The sequence below is a fragment of the Budorcas taxicolor genome, chromosome 18 (genome assembly GCF_023091745.1).
Source record: "Budorcas taxicolor isolate Tak-1 chromosome 18, Takin1.1, whole genome shotgun sequence".
Lineage (NCBI taxonomy): Eukaryota > Metazoa > Chordata > Mammalia > Artiodactyla > Bovidae > Budorcas > Budorcas taxicolor.
Window position 1 is genome coordinate 26,861,583 of NC_068927.1, and position 20,196 is coordinate 26,881,778.

At 39.4% G+C, this 20,196-nt stretch overlaps 1 protein-coding gene across 1 annotated transcript in view; it reads left to right on the plus strand.

Moving 5' to 3' along the window:
* RSPRY1 (ring finger and SPRY domain containing 1) overlaps positions 1–20,196 on the plus strand; it is a 37,449-nt gene that overhangs the window by 15,496 nt on the left and 1,757 nt on the right. Inside the window, exons 3-14 of the mRNA XM_052656248.1 lie at positions 1,671–1,723; positions 2,404–2,516; positions 3,621–3,747; positions 4,408–4,466; positions 6,510–6,576; positions 7,379–7,510; positions 8,372–8,487; positions 9,419–9,562; positions 14,369–14,480; positions 15,991–16,093; positions 16,455–16,607; positions 18,805–18,909. Of these exons, the coding sequence (XP_052512208.1) occupies positions 1,671–1,723; positions 2,404–2,516; positions 3,621–3,747; positions 4,408–4,466; positions 6,510–6,576; positions 7,379–7,510; positions 8,372–8,487; positions 9,419–9,562; positions 14,369–14,480; positions 15,991–16,093; positions 16,455–16,607; positions 18,805–18,909 (1,284 nt within the window). The remainder of the gene's footprint in view (positions 1–1,670; positions 1,724–2,403; positions 2,517–3,620; positions 3,748–4,407; positions 4,467–6,509; positions 6,577–7,378; positions 7,511–8,371; positions 8,488–9,418; positions 9,563–14,368; positions 14,481–15,990; positions 16,094–16,454; positions 16,608–18,804; positions 18,910–20,196) is intronic.

Genomic DNA, 20,196 nt, shown 5'->3' on the forward strand with positions numbered 1-20,196 from the left:
AGAATTTTTGTCATCTTCTTTTTTAATATATAATATTTATGTTTTATTTGTTTGGCTGCACTGGGTCTTAGTTGTTTCGGCCCACGGGCTTAGTTGCCTGGTGGCATGTGGGATCTTCGTTCCCCAACTGGGAATCAAACCCACAGCCCCTGCACTGCAAGGCAGATTCTTAACCACTGGACCACTAGGGAGGTCTTTATATTGTTTGTTTGAGGGTAAGGATGTGTGTGTCCTTTAAGTGTGTCTGTATAGAATTCAGGTATTCATATTCCTTACTGGTCGCTGACCTTGTCATTTTTCTTATTTTGCCCTTCTTCCCTAATCACATTGTCCTTTTCACCTCCCACCTCCAAATATCAGTGGGTAACCATTCTTCTGAATTTAAGGTATGTTCTTCTAATCTGCCTGACATATGTTTATGTCTGTGTAGAAAGCTTATATATATATTGTTTTGTATATGATTTTAAAAATTTACTTAATGATTAGAGAAGTCTCTTTGGTTTTAGTTCCTCTCAGCACTGTGTTTGAGACTGCTACGGAGTATTCTGTTGTATGCTCAAAGTACTATATTTTGTTACCCAATAATGTGGTGACAGTCACTTAGGTTACTACTTCTGAATTTTTGTTTGTACAAATAGCATTGCAGCAAATAGCCTCATATGCGCCTGTGTAATTATTTCTCTAGCATTGGTGAATATATGCATACTTAATTTCATTATTGCCAGATTGCCCCAGAGCAGTGTTTGTATTACTTAGTTATATCATTTAATATAATTTTTAAAAATAAGAATTTTCCCTTGTTTTGAAAAGGAATAGGATGCGTCCAACACTGGCACCTAATGAGTACCCGACATGAACTTAGTAATTCCCATATTGCAAGGTTATTCTGAGGATTAAATGATTGAAAACAATAGTTGGTTGTTTTTTTTTCTTTTTTCACAGTGAAACAGAGAGCCACAATATATAAACAAATAAGCAGTGAATATATTCTTTAAATAATTAGATGATCAGTTTGATGGAATATATTTCCTTCATTTTTAAATTTCCCCTAAAGCATCTGTTTGAATTCCTGAGATCAGTTTGAAAATCCACTGAATTAAGGGGAAAATGCCATTTTAGAGCAATGACTAATTAAGTTTGGTTTCTTTTTCTTCTAACCTCATTTTATGAAGTTTAAGCATATAGTGATATTTACCAGAACGCCACCTAAAAACGAAGCTGTTATGTAGGCCATTGCTTCTGTAAGTCCTCATTTGGGATTGCGTTTGCCTTCCTGGCACTTTTGAGGTATGTATGAGGAAGATGATGTTGGTCTCCTTGCCTTGTCTCTGCTGGCATTGGAGAGGTTAAACTGTTGGAGGTAAAACTGAAAGTGAGCTCTGGCTTTCAGTGTTAGTCTTGTGCTTTGACTTCAGGCCACATGGTGGTCCTTTCACGTGCTTTTCTGCCCATTTTGTTAATGTTTGTGGGCTCTCATGGACAGTGACCTTGTAAATAAGTACATGTGGTGTGCATTTGTCCTTAAAGATTATAGCTCTGGTTGTCTCCTCCATCTTTCTCTACATTCACTCGTGTTCCTTTCTAACCCCCAAACTTGCAGTTTGAACTACTATTTGAAATTGTCATTTCTTATTTCTTCAAGTTTGATGTCTTGAATGTTTATTTTTCAGTGATCAGGAACCTCCCTATTCAATGATTACATTGCACGAAATGGCAGAAACAGGTATTTTTTTAAGTTTTTTAAAAGACTTCCTAATTGATTAATTAATGATCATGAAGAAATGTAGCCACTTTTAAAAAAATACTTCAAAAATACTTAACATACATGATGAGGAAAAAAGCCCTTAGTCTATGGAAATTTTCCTGCACAAGGGCAATAATTAAAAGCACTGTATTGTATTCTGAGTATATACTGCATCTTTTAGTAATGGTTTTATCTCACTGGAATTATTAAAATTATTTTGGCATTGACAGATCTTTGACTATAACTCTTCTAGAATAGGAAGATAATTTTTTGTTCCTCAATTTTCTAAATGTCATTCAGAAAATAGAGCCAACTGTTTCAGATACTTAATTTTCTCAGTTAACTCCTGTGTCATAAATAAAGGCTGGAAACTTTTAATCATAATTTGAGAACCCAGAAACATAGCTTGAATTTTCTTCAAATAAAGATACCCCTAAATCACCAGACTCCTGTAAATTAGGATTTTTTGTTTCTACCATGATGACCAGCAATTGATGACCATGTCCATGCCAAATACTAGCTGCTTAAAAGCTGTAGGATGTTTCTCTTCTCCAAGAGTGGTTATATTTTACTGTGAAGTCATCTTGTGTTATAAGTTACATATTTTCACAGTTTAAAAATAGCGACTTTATCATATAATCTTCTTGATTTGCTCTTAGATGAAGGATGGTTAGACGTTGTCCAGTCTTTAATTAGAGTTATTCCATTGGAAGATCCACTGGGACCAGCTGTTATAACATTATTACTAGATGAATGTCCATTGCCCACTAAAGTAAGTTAATAATTATCTTTTATGAAACTGACATCTGTGCTTAAACACAAGATGAATGACCACAAAGAACATTTGGTATAATGCATTTCCTCTTTATATATAGTATTTTGAGTCTGTTTTATTTAATATTCATTTCATTGTATAAACTTGTTTTTTATTACTTATGAATTGTTACATCCTCTGTCTATAAGTAGCTTACTCAAAAACTTTAGTTTAAAATTTTTAAAATGTCAAAAATGGGAGCATTTATATTGGATTGGCCAAAAAGTTCATTTGGGTTTTTTTGTAAGAGTGTACGGGTCCAACCCAGGTATCTGTAATGGCATTCTTTGAAATTAGAAGGGAATGTTCAATTGCTAAGCTGATTCTCTCTCTAAACAATTTCCTCATGATAAAACTTTCTTTAAATATTTTCTATTAAGGAAAAAAAAACTGTTATACCAAAAACACTTTTGAGTCTTAATATTGGTATATTGGCATAATTTTGATTATTCCAAGTTAGAACAAAAGTATCAAATTTTCATTGCCTTATTCCATATGGTCTATGGAATCCTTTCTTAAAAATTTTGGATTCTGGCATCTTTCATTTGTCTAAGCCCTACATATTTAGGCCCAACATGGAAAAACATGGACAAAGGGAAAAAGTCTTTGATCTGTCACTGATGAATTGACCTTTGCCTAGTCTTATAGGAGGTTTCTATTATAATTTGCCTTAAAAATTCTGGTGATATTTGTTCTTGATGGATAAAAAAATTTTTTTTAAGGAACTTTCTACTTCAATATCACGAGGCCTTATTGTTATCAATCATATTGGCATTTGGGTGGATTTAGTCTGTTGAATGACCCAAGAGTATATAGCATATATTTGATACAACTAGTACATTTTGAGTGAAATGTTATCTAGAAATTCATGTAAGAAAACTTTCAGATCAAATAATATTTCCCATCAATAATGGTATCCTTTGGGTATATTTTATCATGTTTGCATGGTAATTCTGAGTTAATTTAACACCTGGTTATTACTTTTGTGCCAAAGAATTACCTTGGGGATAAAAAGCCTAAGTCATATATTTACCAGATCCACTTGTATGTTTTTGTTTTTAGGATGCACTCCAAAAACTGACTGAAATTCTCAACCTAAATGGAGAAGTAGCTTGCCAGGACTCAGGTCATCCTGCCAAACACAGGAACACATCTGCAGTCCTAGGCTGCTTGGCAGAGAAACTAGCAGGTAACTCTGGGACGCTCCCCCAAGGAAAACCTTAAGTTGTTTGACCTTAAGGGGAAGATGGAAAATTTAAAACAAAGAGTTTTCCTATTAATACAAGAAATACTTATCTTTTCTTTTTTTTTTTTGGTAAAAACATCTCTCCCCAGAGTCTCTTCTGATAATGAACCTCTGCTGATGAGTTTCTTTTTTAATTACACCTTGCTGAGTATAGGCGCAGGATCTTTATTTTTTCATTAAAAAAATTTTTTTTTAATTTTTACAATGTTTTGTTGGTTTCTGTCATACAGCAACAAAGATCAGCCATAATTATACATACTCCAAAATGAAGATGAGTAGTAACATGAATTCTTCAACTTTGCTTTCTTTTTTCCCAAATTTGTCTTGGTTATATATGTAGCCATTTGCATTTGTTTATAAATTTTAGAATCTTATCAATTTTGAGAATAAAGCATATACCAACATTAAAAAAAAGTTTTCCTTATTTGCTTTAAAAATTAAAAATAACAGAAAAGGCTAAGTTTATATGATATTTAATCTAATATATACACAGTTTATAAATTTTAGCTAGATGAAAGAGTTCTATGATTTTGTTGGTCTTAGTTACCAATTCAACTAATATGACACATTTAGTTATATCCAGTGTTTGTTGTATTTGTCTAGGTCCTGCAAGTATTGGTTTACTTAGCCCAGGAATACTGGAATATTTGCTACAGTGTCTGGTAAGTGAGACATCAAAGCTAGTTATTCTTAGTCATCTAGAATTGTGCTTTTTCTAACATTTCCAGCTTAGCCAATGGCACAGAGAATGGAATCAGCTATAAATTTTATTTGCAGGTGTTTCCTGAGTGTTTATCTGTTCCCTCCTATGTAAAAAAAAAAAAAGTAAGCGCAGGATAGGAATTTATTACAAGCAAAAACAGCTGAGTCGGTTTGGTTTTAAATTTAGTCATAAGATAGGTGCTATGATTGGCTTTTTTGTATGCATCCTTAGAGTCTGCCAAATGGTAGTAGGAACCTCCACAGTAGAAACAAAATTACACAGCATTCCAAGCCAGGAAACTGTGAGGTCAGTTTCCCAGTGTATGTAAATCTCTCTCTTCCTCCATCCTTCCCTGCTCCCTACTGCTCTTTAAATAACTGTTGTTATTTGGTGTATGGTCTGTGAAGCTTGTGGTTTGCCAAGGCTATGCTGTTAGATCTCTCGCACAGACCAGGCTTGTCTGGTCTGTATTTTTTAAAGTTATGTTTTGCAGGTCTGCTATTCATTGGCCTTTTTCAAAATCTGAAAAATATTTTCAGTACCTAGATAATATGTACTTAAAGCATTTAACACTATGCTAAGTAAGCACTGTAGAAATACAGAAGTAGTCTAACAGTCCTTCACCCTCAAGTTTCCTGATTAGTTCAGGGAACAAAACTGCTCAGACAAGATAATTAGCCTCTACTTTATGGTGGGATATGATCAAGGGCAAAACCCCTTCCTTCAGACCAAGTGCCAGGAGTTCTGACAAGTGACTGGGAGGTGGGAGGTATGGGTGATGGGGACTGGAAATTGTGGGAGCTAGACTTCCTGATAAAGGTGAAGCTTCACCTGGGTCACAGCATAGGGTGAGAATTTGATTATGCACACAAGAGAGGAAAAATGGGCTTTGGGACTTCCCTGGCAGTTCAGTAGTTAAGACTGTGCTCTTTCTCAATGCAGAGGGCACAGGTTTGATCGCTGGTCAGGGAACTAAGATCCTGCATGCCACATGACGCAGCCAAAAATTTTTTTTAAATAAAGTTTTTTAAAAAAATGGGATTCTTGACTAAAGGCAAATCACTGGCAGAAGCCCAGAGACAGAAATGGCTGTGTTCCCAGCATATTACAGAGAACTGTCTGATCAGAAGACAGTATTCAGAGACAGGAGGATATAGACTGAGTAGTCAGGTAAGGAGGGCTCAGGGTCTAAAAAGCCAGACAGAGGGATTGAGGATGGTTATGGCAAGAAGTAAAGTGCTAAACAGGCTTTGTAACAGGGAAGAGCTTTGCAGAACCCAGTTGGGCACCAGAAGAGTGAATGGAAACCAGGTCATGTTCTGGAGCTCTTTTGCAGGCTCCTAGCATAACTGTGGGGAGGGAGGGCTGGGAGCAGATGTGATGTTAAGCAGATAGACCTTTCTTCAAATGTGAACACATGTGATGTGAACTTAAGTATAACTGAAAGAGCTCACTTGTTGAAAGAGCTTGTAACTGAAAGAGCTCACTTGTTGCTCTCGCCCACCTACAATCAGCATTTGTAGGCTTCCTTTCAGAGAACAGATTGAAAATGAAGCCATGAGTTGTTAATTTCATTATTTATAATTTTGGAACCTGATAAGTGATGAGTGATTCCTTTTAGGGTTCTGAATAAAAAAGCCATTTTTAGCTATACTTCTAAGCTTCTGTTTGGCTTGCTTAAATGAATGTAAGAATCAGCATGATTTCATTTAACAAATATAAGTGTTACTAAATAAAATAGTGCATTTAACAAGATACTTTTGATGTTTCCATATCTATAAATGAACAAGAAAATAAGATTTTAGGAGACTGTTGTGGTCAGTTACTAACAATAGTAGCAAGTGGATAATCAAGGACTTGAATGAGTAAAACTTTGATGACTGCTCCAAAAAAAAAGGTCTAGCACACAATGGGTAAGAAGAGGAAATTGTCACCCCAGAAGGGCAATGATATATATATATATGTGCATGTATGTATATATTTATCTTTTGTTGTCTTTCAGAAATTACAGTCCCACCCCACAGTCATGCTTTTTGCACTTATCGCACTGGAAAAGTTTGCACAGACAAGTAGGTATAGTGACTTCTTGCACTAATGATCTATATTGCCTGTTAAAAATGTTAATTTTTCTTAGTTACTGGATGAGCTGCCACCTTTGAACCCCGTCAGATATGCCCACATTCTGGGGAGTTCCCTGGTGGCCTAGTGGTTAGGATTCTAGGCTTCACTGCCGTGGCCCTAGGTTCAATCTCTGGTTGGGGAACTAAACTTCTGCAAGTCATGCAGCTAAATAAAATAACATGCTGCTGCTGCTGCTGCTAAGTCGCTTCAGTCGTGTCCGACTCTGTGCGACCCCATAGACGGCAGCCCACCAGGCTCCCCCATCCCTGGGATTCTCCAGGCAAGAACACTGGAGTGGGTTGCCATTTCCTTCTCCAATGCGTGAAAGTGAAGTCGCTCAGTCGTGTCCAACTTTTAGCGACCCCATGGACTGCAGCCTACCAGGCTCCTCCATCCCTGGGGTTTTCCAGGCAAGAGTACTGGAATGGGGTGCCATTGCCTTCTCTGAAATAACATGCATACATTCTGATTTGTCTAGATAAACATCTCAAGGTCTATAATATGATGACAAAGGCAACAGTTTTCTCACCTAAAGAATCAAAATTGGTGACTGTGATTAGCCACTTTTTGTAGCTAGAAAATTTAGTGATGGTATTGCTACCTTCTAGAAAATAGAGCTCTTGGGCTTTGTCGTTAGTATAGTTTCCAAATTCTCTAATTGTCTCTCTGTATTCTTTCGCTCCATCAATCTGCCCAGCAAATGCTCCTACTCGTCCATGGTTAATTTAAGGTTTATGTCTTCCCAAACAGGTGAAAATAAATTGACTATTTCTGAATCCAGTATTAGTGACCGGCTTGTCACATTGGAGTCCTGGACTGATGATCCTGATTATCTGAAACGTCAAGTTGGTTTCTGTGCCCAGTGGAGTTTAGACAATCTCTGTAAGTAGCAGTTGTCCTGTATTAAAATGCCTGTTTTCATTTCCAAATCCACTTCTTAAATAGGATCACTGGTCTTCATTTGTGACAGTGTGAGTTTTTCCTTATAAAGTCCTCTACTGATAGGTTGGCTATATTCTAGCAGTAACGAATCCTAGGGACTCTTCAGACAATCAGATGGAAGGAATGCTTCTAATTGCGGTGCTCTCCTATTCAGACATTGTTATTGGTCTCCTGTTTCCTGCTGCATCCAGGCCACCAATCAGATGCTATTGTGTAATCCAACTCTTCCCAACACAGACTCTCTTCACTGTCTTAGAAGCAGCTCCCAGTCACTCCTATCTCTGGGCCTGTTCCTCTCACTTGGAATTCCCTCTCTTCACTCTTCTCCCTGTCCCAGCATTGCTCTTCAAAACTCAAATCATATCTATACCTTGAGAGTTGCTCCCAACTATTTTTCTCCTCCAAGGGCTGCAAGAACTAAAACTAGACTACTGCTCTGTCCTCACTTCCCCCACCCCATAGTTAGCACAATCCCCCTGCTCCTACCGCAGCATTGTGGGGAACTGCTCAGTGCACAGCCTGTGTATTGCCAGTTAAAGAATAATTCTGAAAAAGTACCATTTGGATTTTGCTGCATGCAAGAATGACTGTAAGGAATAGAAATATAAACCTACCTTTGCTGCCTTTACTAATTTGCTTAATTAATCTTCATACAGCCATGCAGCCCCAAAGCTAAGGTTATGTCTACCGATTCTGCCATTTTTGAGCACCTCAACTTATTAACAAGAGTGGCAGCCAGCGATGACAACAGTTTTTCCACAATAGCCTGCCTTAGAAACGTACCCACTTCTTCTTTTGCAGTTTTGAAAGAGGGTAGGCAGCTGACCTATGAGAAAGTGGACTTGAATAGCATTAAGGCCATGCTGAATAGCAACGATGTCAGCGAGTACCTGAAGATCTCGCCTCATGGCTTGGAGGTAAAGTTTCCATAGATGGACCATTCTAGGGAGAAAATCTTTCATGCCCTGATTCTGAGCAAAAGCAATCCTTGCAAAATAGATGGAAATTTACTACATACTCAGAGAGTGGTTAGAGGTAGAAGTGGTAGAAGAGAGAGTGTCTGAGGTATTATATACTCTTTCCTATCTCACATGATCCTATACATATAGTAAGTGCTATAATGTTTATTGACTTGTTTAAGTGTCTGACTTTAATCTCTTCTATTTTATGCAGTTAAAGGTACAAAGACTAGTATTTCTAAAAGAGGCCCTTTCTTTTTTAATCCCTGTATAACCAGTTATATTCAATCTAGCACTTTACCTTCTCCGTGCATGTTGGAAATGTTGCTGATTGGCAGCGGGGGGCGGGTGAAGGTTAATGAAAGAGCTGCTTATATACAGCTGCTTTAGGCACTAGACATGTCAAGATTAAAGAGCTGTTTGAAGAATGACTGCAGACAGCCCTTTGATCTTACATCTTACCAAATGCTTTATGTAGTTTTCTGCTTTAGCTTATTTTTAGATACTCCATCTTATACCCTTCAATATCCTCTCCTTCATTTCCCTCCCTAACAAGTAACAGGTTAAGGCAGTGTTTATGCATTTGTAAAAGATTCTACTGTGAGAGCAAAACTCTGTAAGTAATTCAAAATGAAGCCAGTAGCCTTCACTAATTCTTACTTTCAGGTCTTCCAGTCCTTTCAATCTGGAACTCCATGGAAACTAAACTGTAAAATAGCATCCTTCATTCAGTTTTGTATATTTTGTCACTGAGAATGCACAGAGAAGGAGACAGTAGTCCAGCAGGAGCTGTAATGAGAAAAGATAGATTCCACCTTCTGAGCGGTCTGTTATCTCTGGTGGTCTTCAGGCATTGATGGTGGGCTGCCATGCCCTTTGATTTTTCCAGGCTCGCTGCGATGCCTCTTCTTTCGAAAGTGTGCGTTGCACCTTTTGTGTGGATGCTGGGGTGTGGTACTATGAAGTTACTGTGGTCACTTCTGGTGTCATGCAGATCGGCTGGGCCACACGGGACAGCAAGTTCCTCAACCACGTGAGTACTATGGAGACCTGGGCAGATGCGGGCAGCAGCGGGTGATTTTGGCAAGTGGGTGGTGCATACTCATTTTTTCAGGTAGGTTTGCCCAGTAATCATTCCTTGGGCTGAACCACATGGTGCCAAATCTGCAACATCAGGTTTATAAACTGATTCAGAAATAGGAAAACACAAGTGAACCTCAGCCATTTTTTTCCCCCTAAAGTTTTAAGTTCATGTTAATTTTCCACCCAGAGGTTACATGTGTTCTTTTTCTTTTTTAGGCTCTGCTCCAGCCCCAGCCACATCTTTGGCTCAGTTTTTATATTGTTATCAGTGATGGGTTTTATCTTGCGTTTAAGCTTTAGGAACTTTGTAGGAATTCTATTCCTTTCGTGAAATCATAAATGTTGGCTTGACTCCTCTCATTTTACTTTTAACTTGTAATTTGTAGGCATATTTATTTTCAATATTTAGTATTTATCTTTTGTTACAGAAAGCTATCAGATATAAGGGGAGATTAAATTCACTAGAGGAAGCAGAGTTGGACCACTTCTACTTGAGTGCGAGAGGTTAGGATTCTTCCCTTTCCTTCAGGTGTTCATTTCTTGCCACTTTATACCCTTCTGATGTCTAACCCAATCAGCTTCATTCTCATAGTCATAGTATATACTCTTTGGAATTAATCCAGTTTTGATCAGGAACATTTTGTGGCCATATGATTTTTACCCTTTGAGCTGGGAAAATACCCTTAGACTTATTTTTGTCATTAATCTAAATAATGACCTCTTATCTGGACTACCTTGGTGATCCGGTAGTTAAGAATGCACCTGCTGGCACAGGGGACATGGATTTAATCCCTGGTCCCAGAGATTCTACATGCCATGGGGCAGCTACACCCAAGTGCCACAACTGTTGAGTCTGTGCTCTTAGAGCCCAGGAACCGCAGCTGAACCCACATGCTACAGCTCCTGAAGCCTGTGTGCCCTAGAGCCCATGCTCTGCAACAAGAGAAGCCACTGCAATGAGAAGCCTGCTCACCGCAACTAGAGAAAGCCCTCACTCAGCAACAAAGACCCAGCAGAGCCAAAAAGAAAACAATAAATAAATAAAAATAAATAATAGCCTCTTCAGGTCAGTTCAGTCGCTCAGTCGTGTCCGACTCTTTGTGACCCCATGAACCACAGCACGCCAGGCCTCCCTGTCCATCACCAACTCCCGGAGTCCACCCAAACCCATGAGCAATGAGTCGGTGATGTCGTCCAACCATCTCATCCTCTGTCGTCCCCTTCTCCTGGCCTCAATCTTTCCCAGCATCAGGGTCTTTTCAAATGAGTCAGCTCTTTGCATCAAGTGGCCAAAGTATTGGAGTTTCAGCTTCAACATTAGTCCTTCCAATGAACACCCAGGACTGATCTCCTTTAGGATGGACTGGTTGGATCTCCTTGCAGTCCAAGGGACTCTCAAGAGTCTACTCCAGTACCACAGTTCAAAAGCATCAATTCTTCAGCCCTCAGCTTTCTTTATAGTCCAACTCTCACATCCATATATGACCACTGGAAAAACCATAGCCTTGACTAGAATAGCCTCTTACCCTCCAATTAAAAATAAATAAATAATATAGCCTCCCATCCCATATATAAGGTCTTAGGATGGGTTTTAGAAGTGGTCCAAAATGGCTGCTATCCAAAAGTCTACAAGGAATAAATGCTGGAGAGGGTGTGGAGAAAAGGGAACCCTCTTACACTATTGGGAATGCAAACTAGTAGAGCCACTATGGAGAACAGCGTGGAGATTCCTTAAAAAACTGGAAATAGAACTGCCTTATGACCCAGCAATTCCATTGCTGGGCATACACACCAAGGAAACCAGAATTGAAAGAGACACATGTACCCCAATGTTCATTGCAGCACTGTTTATAATAGCCAGGACATGGAAGCAACCTAGATGTCTATCAGCAGACGAATGGATAAGAAAGCTGTGGTACATATACACAATGGAGTATTACTCAGTCATTGAATCAGTTCTAATGAGGTGGATGAAACTGGAGCCTATTATACAGAGTGAAGTAAGCCAGAAAGGAAAACACCAATACAGTATACTAATGCATATATATGGAATTTAGAAAGATGGTAACGATAACCCTGTATGTGAGACAGCAAAAGAGACACATGTATAGAACAGTCTTTTGGACTCTGTGGGAGAAGGAGAGGGTGGGATGATATGGGAGAATGGCATTGAAATATGTATAATATCATATAAGAAACGAATCGCCAGTCCAGGTTTGATGCAGGATACAGGATGCTTGGGGCTGGTGCACTGGGATGACCCAGAGGGATGGTACAGGGAGGGAGGTGGGATGGGGAACACGTGTACACCCGTGGCAGATTCATGTTGATGTGTGGCAGAACCAATACAATATTGGTAAGTTAAAAAAAAAAAAGAAGTGATCCAACAAAGTCAAACAACTTTGCCTGCCATAACAATAGTTTCTAAAGTGCCCTTTCAGCAAGGCCGTACAGCATGCTGGAATTGTTTATGACATTTTACTAAACTGCTCACTGGAAAGAGACAGATTAGAGGAAGAGGGCCCATGGAAAGGGCAGGTCTGGATTTTTGTCCAGGATGGAAAACTGGACCCTAAATTGTCATTGCTTTTGTTGGGAACCTTCCCTTTTCAGGGCCTTCTAGTTGACTGGGCCTTAACTAAAACCTGGATGAATGAGGCTTTTTTGGTGGCACCATGTAGTCAAAAATAAGTGGTTCTGGAGAACAGTGCTAGTTAATCTTCTAGTGCCCAACTTGGGCGCTGGCTTAAAGAAAGTGGCATCAATTACACAGATAGTCTGCTCCAAATGATGTCCTTAAGGTGATTTTTTTAGGACTTAAAAAATCTTAATTTCCAGAGCACTTCGTTTTAAAGCTTATCATCTGATTCCCACAACAGTTTTTCCTGTTATAATTTCCATTTCACAGGCAAGAAAACTGAAACTAAGACTGGGACAAAACGAAACTAGGACTTGAGTTCATTCCCCTTCCTATTCTTCAATAATTGTGTTCTTTGCATTTGAAAATGGGGATAATCTCAGAGAATTAGCTAGTTGTCTCATTTGGAAGTAAAAATTTGTCCCAAGACTAGAAGAAATATGGACTTCTTTTGGGAGAAAGCTTTATAAATTGTGTATCTCCTAATATGGCAGCACACTGCAGGTCTGAGAGTAGTGTATATGAGACTGAACGTTGCAGAGTTTCTTTTTAATGGCCAATGAAGCTGGATCATTTTATCTCGTGAGTGAAACTAATTTCTGCCATATAGTTGCAAAAACTTTGGCTTCTCAAGAAACTTAGAATACTATTTTCTTATCCCTCCAGATTGCTTGATAGACTTAATTTCTTTCCTTAAAAAATAAAACATTTTTCCCTGACTTAAGTACTGGTTGGTTAGAAATTGATGAAATCTGATATATCTTTCCCCCAATACAGCATTTTCATATTGTTACTATACTTAAAACTTTGCTTCCTGTGGACATTGTTCTGGTGATTCTGAATCTTTTTGCCTGTACAGACACGGTGTGGCTTTGTGGAATTAGTCTTTCCTAGAACACACCCAGTTTCTGAAAATTTGAAGTCCATTCATGGTGCCTCTTATTTTAACTCTTACTGATTGAGCTTTGCTGTTGAAAAGATGATCAGGTGTTAGGCTTGGAGATAGATCATTAATCTGAGAAGCTAAAGGGTAGATCTTGTTCAGGTCACCTACAGAATAGTTATCTTGTTTATTGTTACAGTTTTTTTTGAACTTACTTGTTCAGGCTTTGAAAGGGATAGCAAGGCATTCTTTCTGTTAATAATAGACTGGTGAATATTCTGCTGAGAATTTACACAGCAGAATATTTAACCTTTGAGTAGTCTGAGCAGTGCATTCAGAACAACTAATTCTCACTTTGGAGAACACACATCCGAATTCAGTATGTTGTGGTCTAAGTAGTCAAAGAGTGTGTTGGAGCCCTTGTTCCAGTCTGTCTTGTGATTGTATTATCACACAGAATAAGCAGACCATCCCCAGGATCTGAAGTCTTACTTGGATCTGGCCAACATTTTCAGTGGCCTTCTCTACTAGAATCTTTCACCATTGAGCCTTAAAGATAGCAGTTGTCTGGTCTGCATGTTTTCTGTATTCATTCTATTTTTTTTCTTATAACTGCTCAAAATAATTTCTTAAGATCTCAAACCCATCCTTTTATGTTAACAATAAAGTAATTATTAAACAATTAAAAGGCAATAAGTAATAAAAGAAGTTGCCAAGAACCTATATAATGTTCAGATATCTCGGAATACCTGTTTGCTAATAACCCACAATAGCCTCTCTGTTGTACCCAGGTTTAACATCTTTGAGCAAGGGAGTGTTTTGAAGTGTACTACAGGCAAAAAAGGTATTTGCCCACACCAGCCTTGGAATCAAAAAATCCCAAGGTCCAAACTTGACTTTTCTAGTAATGTGTTCTTGGGCAAGTTGGTTGACCTCTCTGAGACTTTATTTCTTCTTAAAATGGAATACAGTACTCCCAGCCTCAAGGTGGTTCATGAGAATTAAATAAACTAACAGATGTGAAACTTGGGAAATAATTTGTTAGTGAGGTCATACTCTCTTCTGACTCCATGTCAAAATTTTGGTACCTTCTAAGAACCATAATAGGCTCTCTCCCTTCATCTAGAAAGCTTAGAATTCCAGCCACCAGCTCAATGGTTATAAAAGACACACTTACTTTTCCCATAACACAGCAGGCAGAGCCTCACTAATCTCTGGGCCCTATCTCCCTCCAGGAAGGCTATGGCATCGGGGACGATGAATACTCCTGTGCATACGACGGCTGCCGGCAGCTGATTTGGTACAACGCCAGAAGTAAGCCGCACCTACACCCCTGCTGGAAAGAAGGTACGCATTCCTCTCCATCATGAATTTATCAACTAGGGTAAGACATCTGGTTCTGGCAAAGCATTCATTATGTTAGGCTTTAAAATGTTTTGGATGACCCTGAGGGATGGGATGTTAGGTGGGAGGGAGGTTCAGGATGGGGAACAGATGTACACCCATGCCTGATTCACGTCAATGTATGGCAAAAACCACTACAATATTGTAAAGTAATTAGCCTCCAATTAAAATAAATTAATTAATTTTAAAAAATCTTTTGATGGAAAAAGATTAAGTGTGGGAAGGGGTATTAGCATTTGTATCCCCTACCATGGGTGTGAACAGTACTCTCCTGATACTCACCTCTGATGGAGCCCTTCCTTCAGCAAAACATTTCAGACTATAAAATTCTTAATTTAGTGGGGAAATTATTAATTAATATTCATTAATATGAATTAAGATTTATATGCTGCTTCAGATTAATATGAATTCCACTTTCCTCTCTGGGTATATGTCTTAGAGCAGCTGTGGAGATATTAAGGACACTGAAATTGTAATGCCAATAAAATGAGATTTTCTTCAGAGCATTGGCACTATTCAGTGGACACATTCTGGGCCCCTCTAGATGCACCTTTTCAGGCTGACTTGAGCACTCTTGGCCTCAAAAACATCTCCCCAGCCTCAGCTCTCCAAACATCAGGCTCAAGACACTGCAGGGGTAGAGACTACCAGGACTCTGAGTCAAAGCACGAGGATTTTACGCAAGAATACATCTTATCAACAGCCTCATCTTTTTTGCCCCATTCAATTTGTATTCCAACTGGTTTGCTGTATCCAAGGCCATGAAAACATTTATTAATGAAAGATTCAAACCAGCATAGTTAGAACCACACAGTTGATTTGTCCAACACTTAGACCAAAGGATTTAAGATGAGTGAGTCTTTTCTCCCCCAACTAAATACAATGAAACAGGGCTTTTCTGCCTCACACCACAGCACCAAGGGTGGTATTCTCAGGGGGCCTCCTGGTGCACCCCACCTTGTTCTTAAGACATAGAGTCATATGGTAGCAGATGGAACCTCTGGAAAAAAATTTTTTTTTTTGGCCATGCAGTCTTGTAGGAGGGATCTTAGTTGTCTAACTAGTGATTGAACCCTTGCCTTTGGCATTGGAAGTACAGAGTCCTAACCACTGGACCACCAGGGAATTCCCTCTCAGAGAATTTTAAATCTCATCAGAGAAGCAAAGTTCATGATTTTGATCTTACCATGTTTTACTGGTCCAAAAATGCACATTGCCCCCACATTTCACATCTTTGAAATTGGGGTGCATCTTACAATTGATGACTTTTCATAGATTAATTGGCAGCATTTTCCTTTCCAAATATTGATGTAAAGGGGTCAGATCAGTTGCAGAAGAAGCAAGATGAATATGTTGAGTATAGGGCTACAAAAACAGACTTAATACAGTGATATCAAAACCCTTGAGACAGCAGAATCTTCCCGTCCTAACAGTGTTCCACTTCATCCTTTAGGAGACACGGTAGGATTTCTGTTAGACTTGAATGAAAAGCAAATGATCTTCTTTTTAAACGGCAACCAGCTGCCTCCTGAGAAGCAAGTCTTTTCATCTACTGTGTAAGTACCTTCTCTCAATCAAAAATTCAAGTAGATGCATGGAATGTCCTTTTCTCTAGGAAAAAAAGACTGTCCATTTATATAGTCAGTTGTGTGAGAAATCACTATACTTCAAGTAATTGGGGACTCATTTGATCATACCTAGAACTCTCCCAGAGTTTGATATAGGAAGATAAGAACAGGATATTCTCTGGTTTATAGTCCCGTCTAGTTTAGTAAACATAATGCCACCCTTCTTTCTGCCAGGGTACGACTTATTCTGACTGACTTCTTATTCCAACTTATTTCTGAAAACCACTTTGTGTATGATTTCACTTTGTTTCTATGAATTCTCTTGATCTCTGCTCATTTTTATTTGTAGATCTGGATTTTTTGCAGCAGCTAGTTTCATGTCATATCAACAATGTGAGTTCAATTTTGGAGCAAAACCATTCAAATATCCACCGTCTATGAAATTTAGCACTTTTAATGACTATGCCTTCCTCACAGCTGAAGAGAAAATCATTTTGCCAAGGTAAGGAATCAGCAGTGTTGGCCTGTTGCGCCCTTAAGGGTGTCTATAATGTAACAGTGTAATCCTAGCTCCTGTTCTGGCTTAAAAAGCAGGTCTGTAACAAGCCCTTCTGGGCTGTACTTCACCTTGGACTCAGTGTCCCAAGGCTTGAGAGTGGCTCAGCAGTTTCCAGATGAACCAGAAAATGTCATGGAGTGATGACAGCCCTGCCTGCTGCAACAGAGCCTCTGTAATATCCCGAGAACTGAAGGGCGATTTATTTCCCAGCTCAGAGATCTGAGGTTCATTCTGAGAACCCCTCTTCATCTTGTCTTAGCGCCTGACAGGGATTCTGAACTTTAAATTCCTCCTGGTGAAAGTGTGAAGTAACACCTGTCTCATCTGTCATACATACCCCATCACTTTGTTATGTAGCCTGTCTTTCTTGGATGCGGCCCATAAACAGGTCTGTTTTCTCACCTACACCCTGAAAGTTCCAACTGATCCGTCTAAGTGTTCCCCTGGAAGCTGACCTTAGCTAAAACTGCTTCAGCATTTAGTTAACCACCCTTGCAGAATTAAACTTTCCAAAAGTCAGATGGCAATAGGCCCCAACTGTCAGAAAGTCATCTTTTATGGGCGGTTTCTGTGTACTGTCTCAGTACCCTAAGATCTTGGCGCCCAAAGTGCAGTCTGCCTTGGATAAGAACGGAGTTACCAGCTTGGCAGTCCTGCGTTGCATTGGAATTTTATTTTCTGTGACAGTGACACCAAGACAGAAGTTGTCAGAGACTAACTGAATGGCCTCTTTAATGCCAGAGTTTCCTGTTTTACTCATAGGAATAGTATTCTTTTCTGACTTCAGGGTAGAAGATCAGGGCCCTGTTTCTACTTTGGCATTTTGTAAAGTGTTCCGTATTGTAAATCCTCTCTGTCTCTACCTCTTCTTCCATTCATTCTTTTTCTTCTTCTTTTTCTTAAACTTTTTATTATAGAAAATTTCAAATACACATGAAAGAAAAAAAGAATAGCACAGTAAAGCACCATATATATATATATATATATATATATATATACACACATATATATACACTATGTATATATATACACACCCACCTCTCAGCTACAACAGTCACCACTCATAGCCACCTGCTTCTCTTACAGTTTTCTCTGTTAATAGCTCCATTGTCGATTCTGTTTCCCTGGCTGTGGTCCTAGAGGATCCTTGACAAGGCAGAGTATGAGTGTCTGCCATTTCTATGACGGATTGTTCAGCAAATCCTATGGGCTGTACTTTCAGAATATATCCCAGCCACCAACTTCTGTTCCCTCTCCCTGTTCCCACCATGGCTAAAGCCTCCAATTTCCCACCTGGGTTGTTCCTGCCCTCAAACTAGTCTCCCTGTTCCCATCTTAACCCCTTCAGTCTGTTCAGCACAGCCTCCAGAATGATTGTTACAACATAAATCAGATCATGCACTTCTCTGCTCATCAGACTCCAGTGGCTTCCTCTTTCACTTAAGGTAAAAGCTTGAATCTCAGCAGACGCTGTAGGATTTGTCCCCTCTTCTCCTCCACTACTTCTTAGACCTCTTGCACTCTCCCCTGTGCCATCCTGGCCTCCTTGCGGCTCCTGAAACAGACCAAGTCTGCTACTGTAGCTCCAGGGTCTTTGCACTAGAAAGTTCTGCTTTCACAACTCTTCCTGCTACTAGAATGGTCTAATATGTGTTTTCCAGTACCACTGAGCAGTGAACTTGATTCTGACACCATCTACCTGGAAATAGCTTCAGACCCTGCCTGGAGAAGGGTTTAGTCCTGCAGGACTGCCCTTTCCTCCTACTTTATGTGCCAGTCACAAGTCTAGGTCATGACCAACTCGCTGTAACTGGAGGCTCCCATGCCCTCCACCTTTGGTTTGATTCATTTGCTAGAGCTCCCGCCACAGAACTCAGGAAAGCAGTTTACTTCTGTGTCCATGTTATACTTAACCAGCTGAGCCACCAGGTAAGATGAGAATGACCAGCCTCCTCCATTCTCTGTTTTAGAAAATCATTGTAAGATTGAAATGAGATGTCTCGTGTGAAAACTTTACTGAATAGAGCTGAGGGAATACATGGTAGACTCCCATGTACAGAGCATTTTCAAGGCATTTCATATGCATCACTGCTCATTTATTTGTTGATCAAATGAACTTCCAACTGTGTTTTCTACTCAGGCACAGGCGTCTTGCTCTGTTGAAGCAAGTCAGTATCCGGGAAAACTGCTGCTCCCTGTGTTGTGATGAGGTAGCAGACACGCAACTGAAGCCATGTGGACACAGGTCAGAGGGTTTGTTTGGTTATTTCCTCTTGTGTACATTACAGTACACAAGTCCAGTACTTGTGTACAGGTAGACAAAGTTCTACCTGTTCTTGAATTGCTTTTACAGTGTTACCAGTTCCCTAGCTGTTCATCAAGGTTCATAATATCCAAAGTGGGCTGAAGGAGTTTTCAGAGTTTGCCAAGTCTGTCTTCCAGAAAGAACCTGAAATAGAAGAAGCTGCTTGATATAGAAGACCCATGTTTTTGTTTTGTTTTACTTTGTTTACTCACTACTTTATTTTTAACACATTTTTCATTCCAAAATGTAAAAGACTTAATGCTAATTACAGGTCTCTTAGGAAATCCCTTTTAGTTTTAGAGCTTTCTCATGTACTTACTCTTTACCCTCCTCAGCATTGAGAGGGGCAGCACCCTACCATCTAACCACTCTGCAGTTGTAGGAAATGAGGACAGCCTGGATCCTGTAGAACAGAGTGTCTAAACATCAGCAAGAGTAGCAAGTAAACAGTCCCCTAAAAAGGCCTCGCAACTAAGGTTAGAAGGAGAAAGAGGAGCTTGGGCAGTGTGCTGACCCTGGCCTGGCCCAGGCATGTGTGCTGATTGTATACGAGCAGTACCTCTATCCCAGTGTTCCAGACCAACTCCCTGTAATTCAGCCTATCCCATACACTGCCTTGCTCTTATTCTTCACATAGCTTTAGCTACCAGGTCTCCCTGTATCAGCTCTGTAGCCCAGAACTCCTCAGGATCTGGGCTTATTCTTCTTTGAGCACTCTGGCCCTTATTGGTGGTTTGGTACACAATAAGTGCTCATGAAAGAGGGCTGAAATCTAAAAACTTAGAATCAAGTATCTTAAGTATGACCACAGTCTCCACACTAGACATATCCAGAACAAAGTTGGAAGAGGAAATTAAAAGAATTATAAGAAAGTCCAGCTCCACTTTCAGCAACAACAGTTCCGTTGAGTAGAGGTTAAGAATGGAAATCTGGCTAAACTGAGTGACATGTGCCACTCCCTAGAATAGAGACTGAAAATCTAAACATTCCTACTATTAATACCATGAAAGAAATTGAAATTATTTTCCCCCTTTGCCTTCCCCACTGAAAGCCCAGGTGGTTTCACAAGTACATTCTTTCAAACTTTGAAGGAATGGATGGATTCTATATAAACTTCTCAGACCGCAGAGAAAATAGCAAAGTCACAATCTTTTTACAAAGCCTGCATGTTAATCATACAAAAAGCTGATGAAACACAAAAATGAATGAATGAATATAAACATAAAA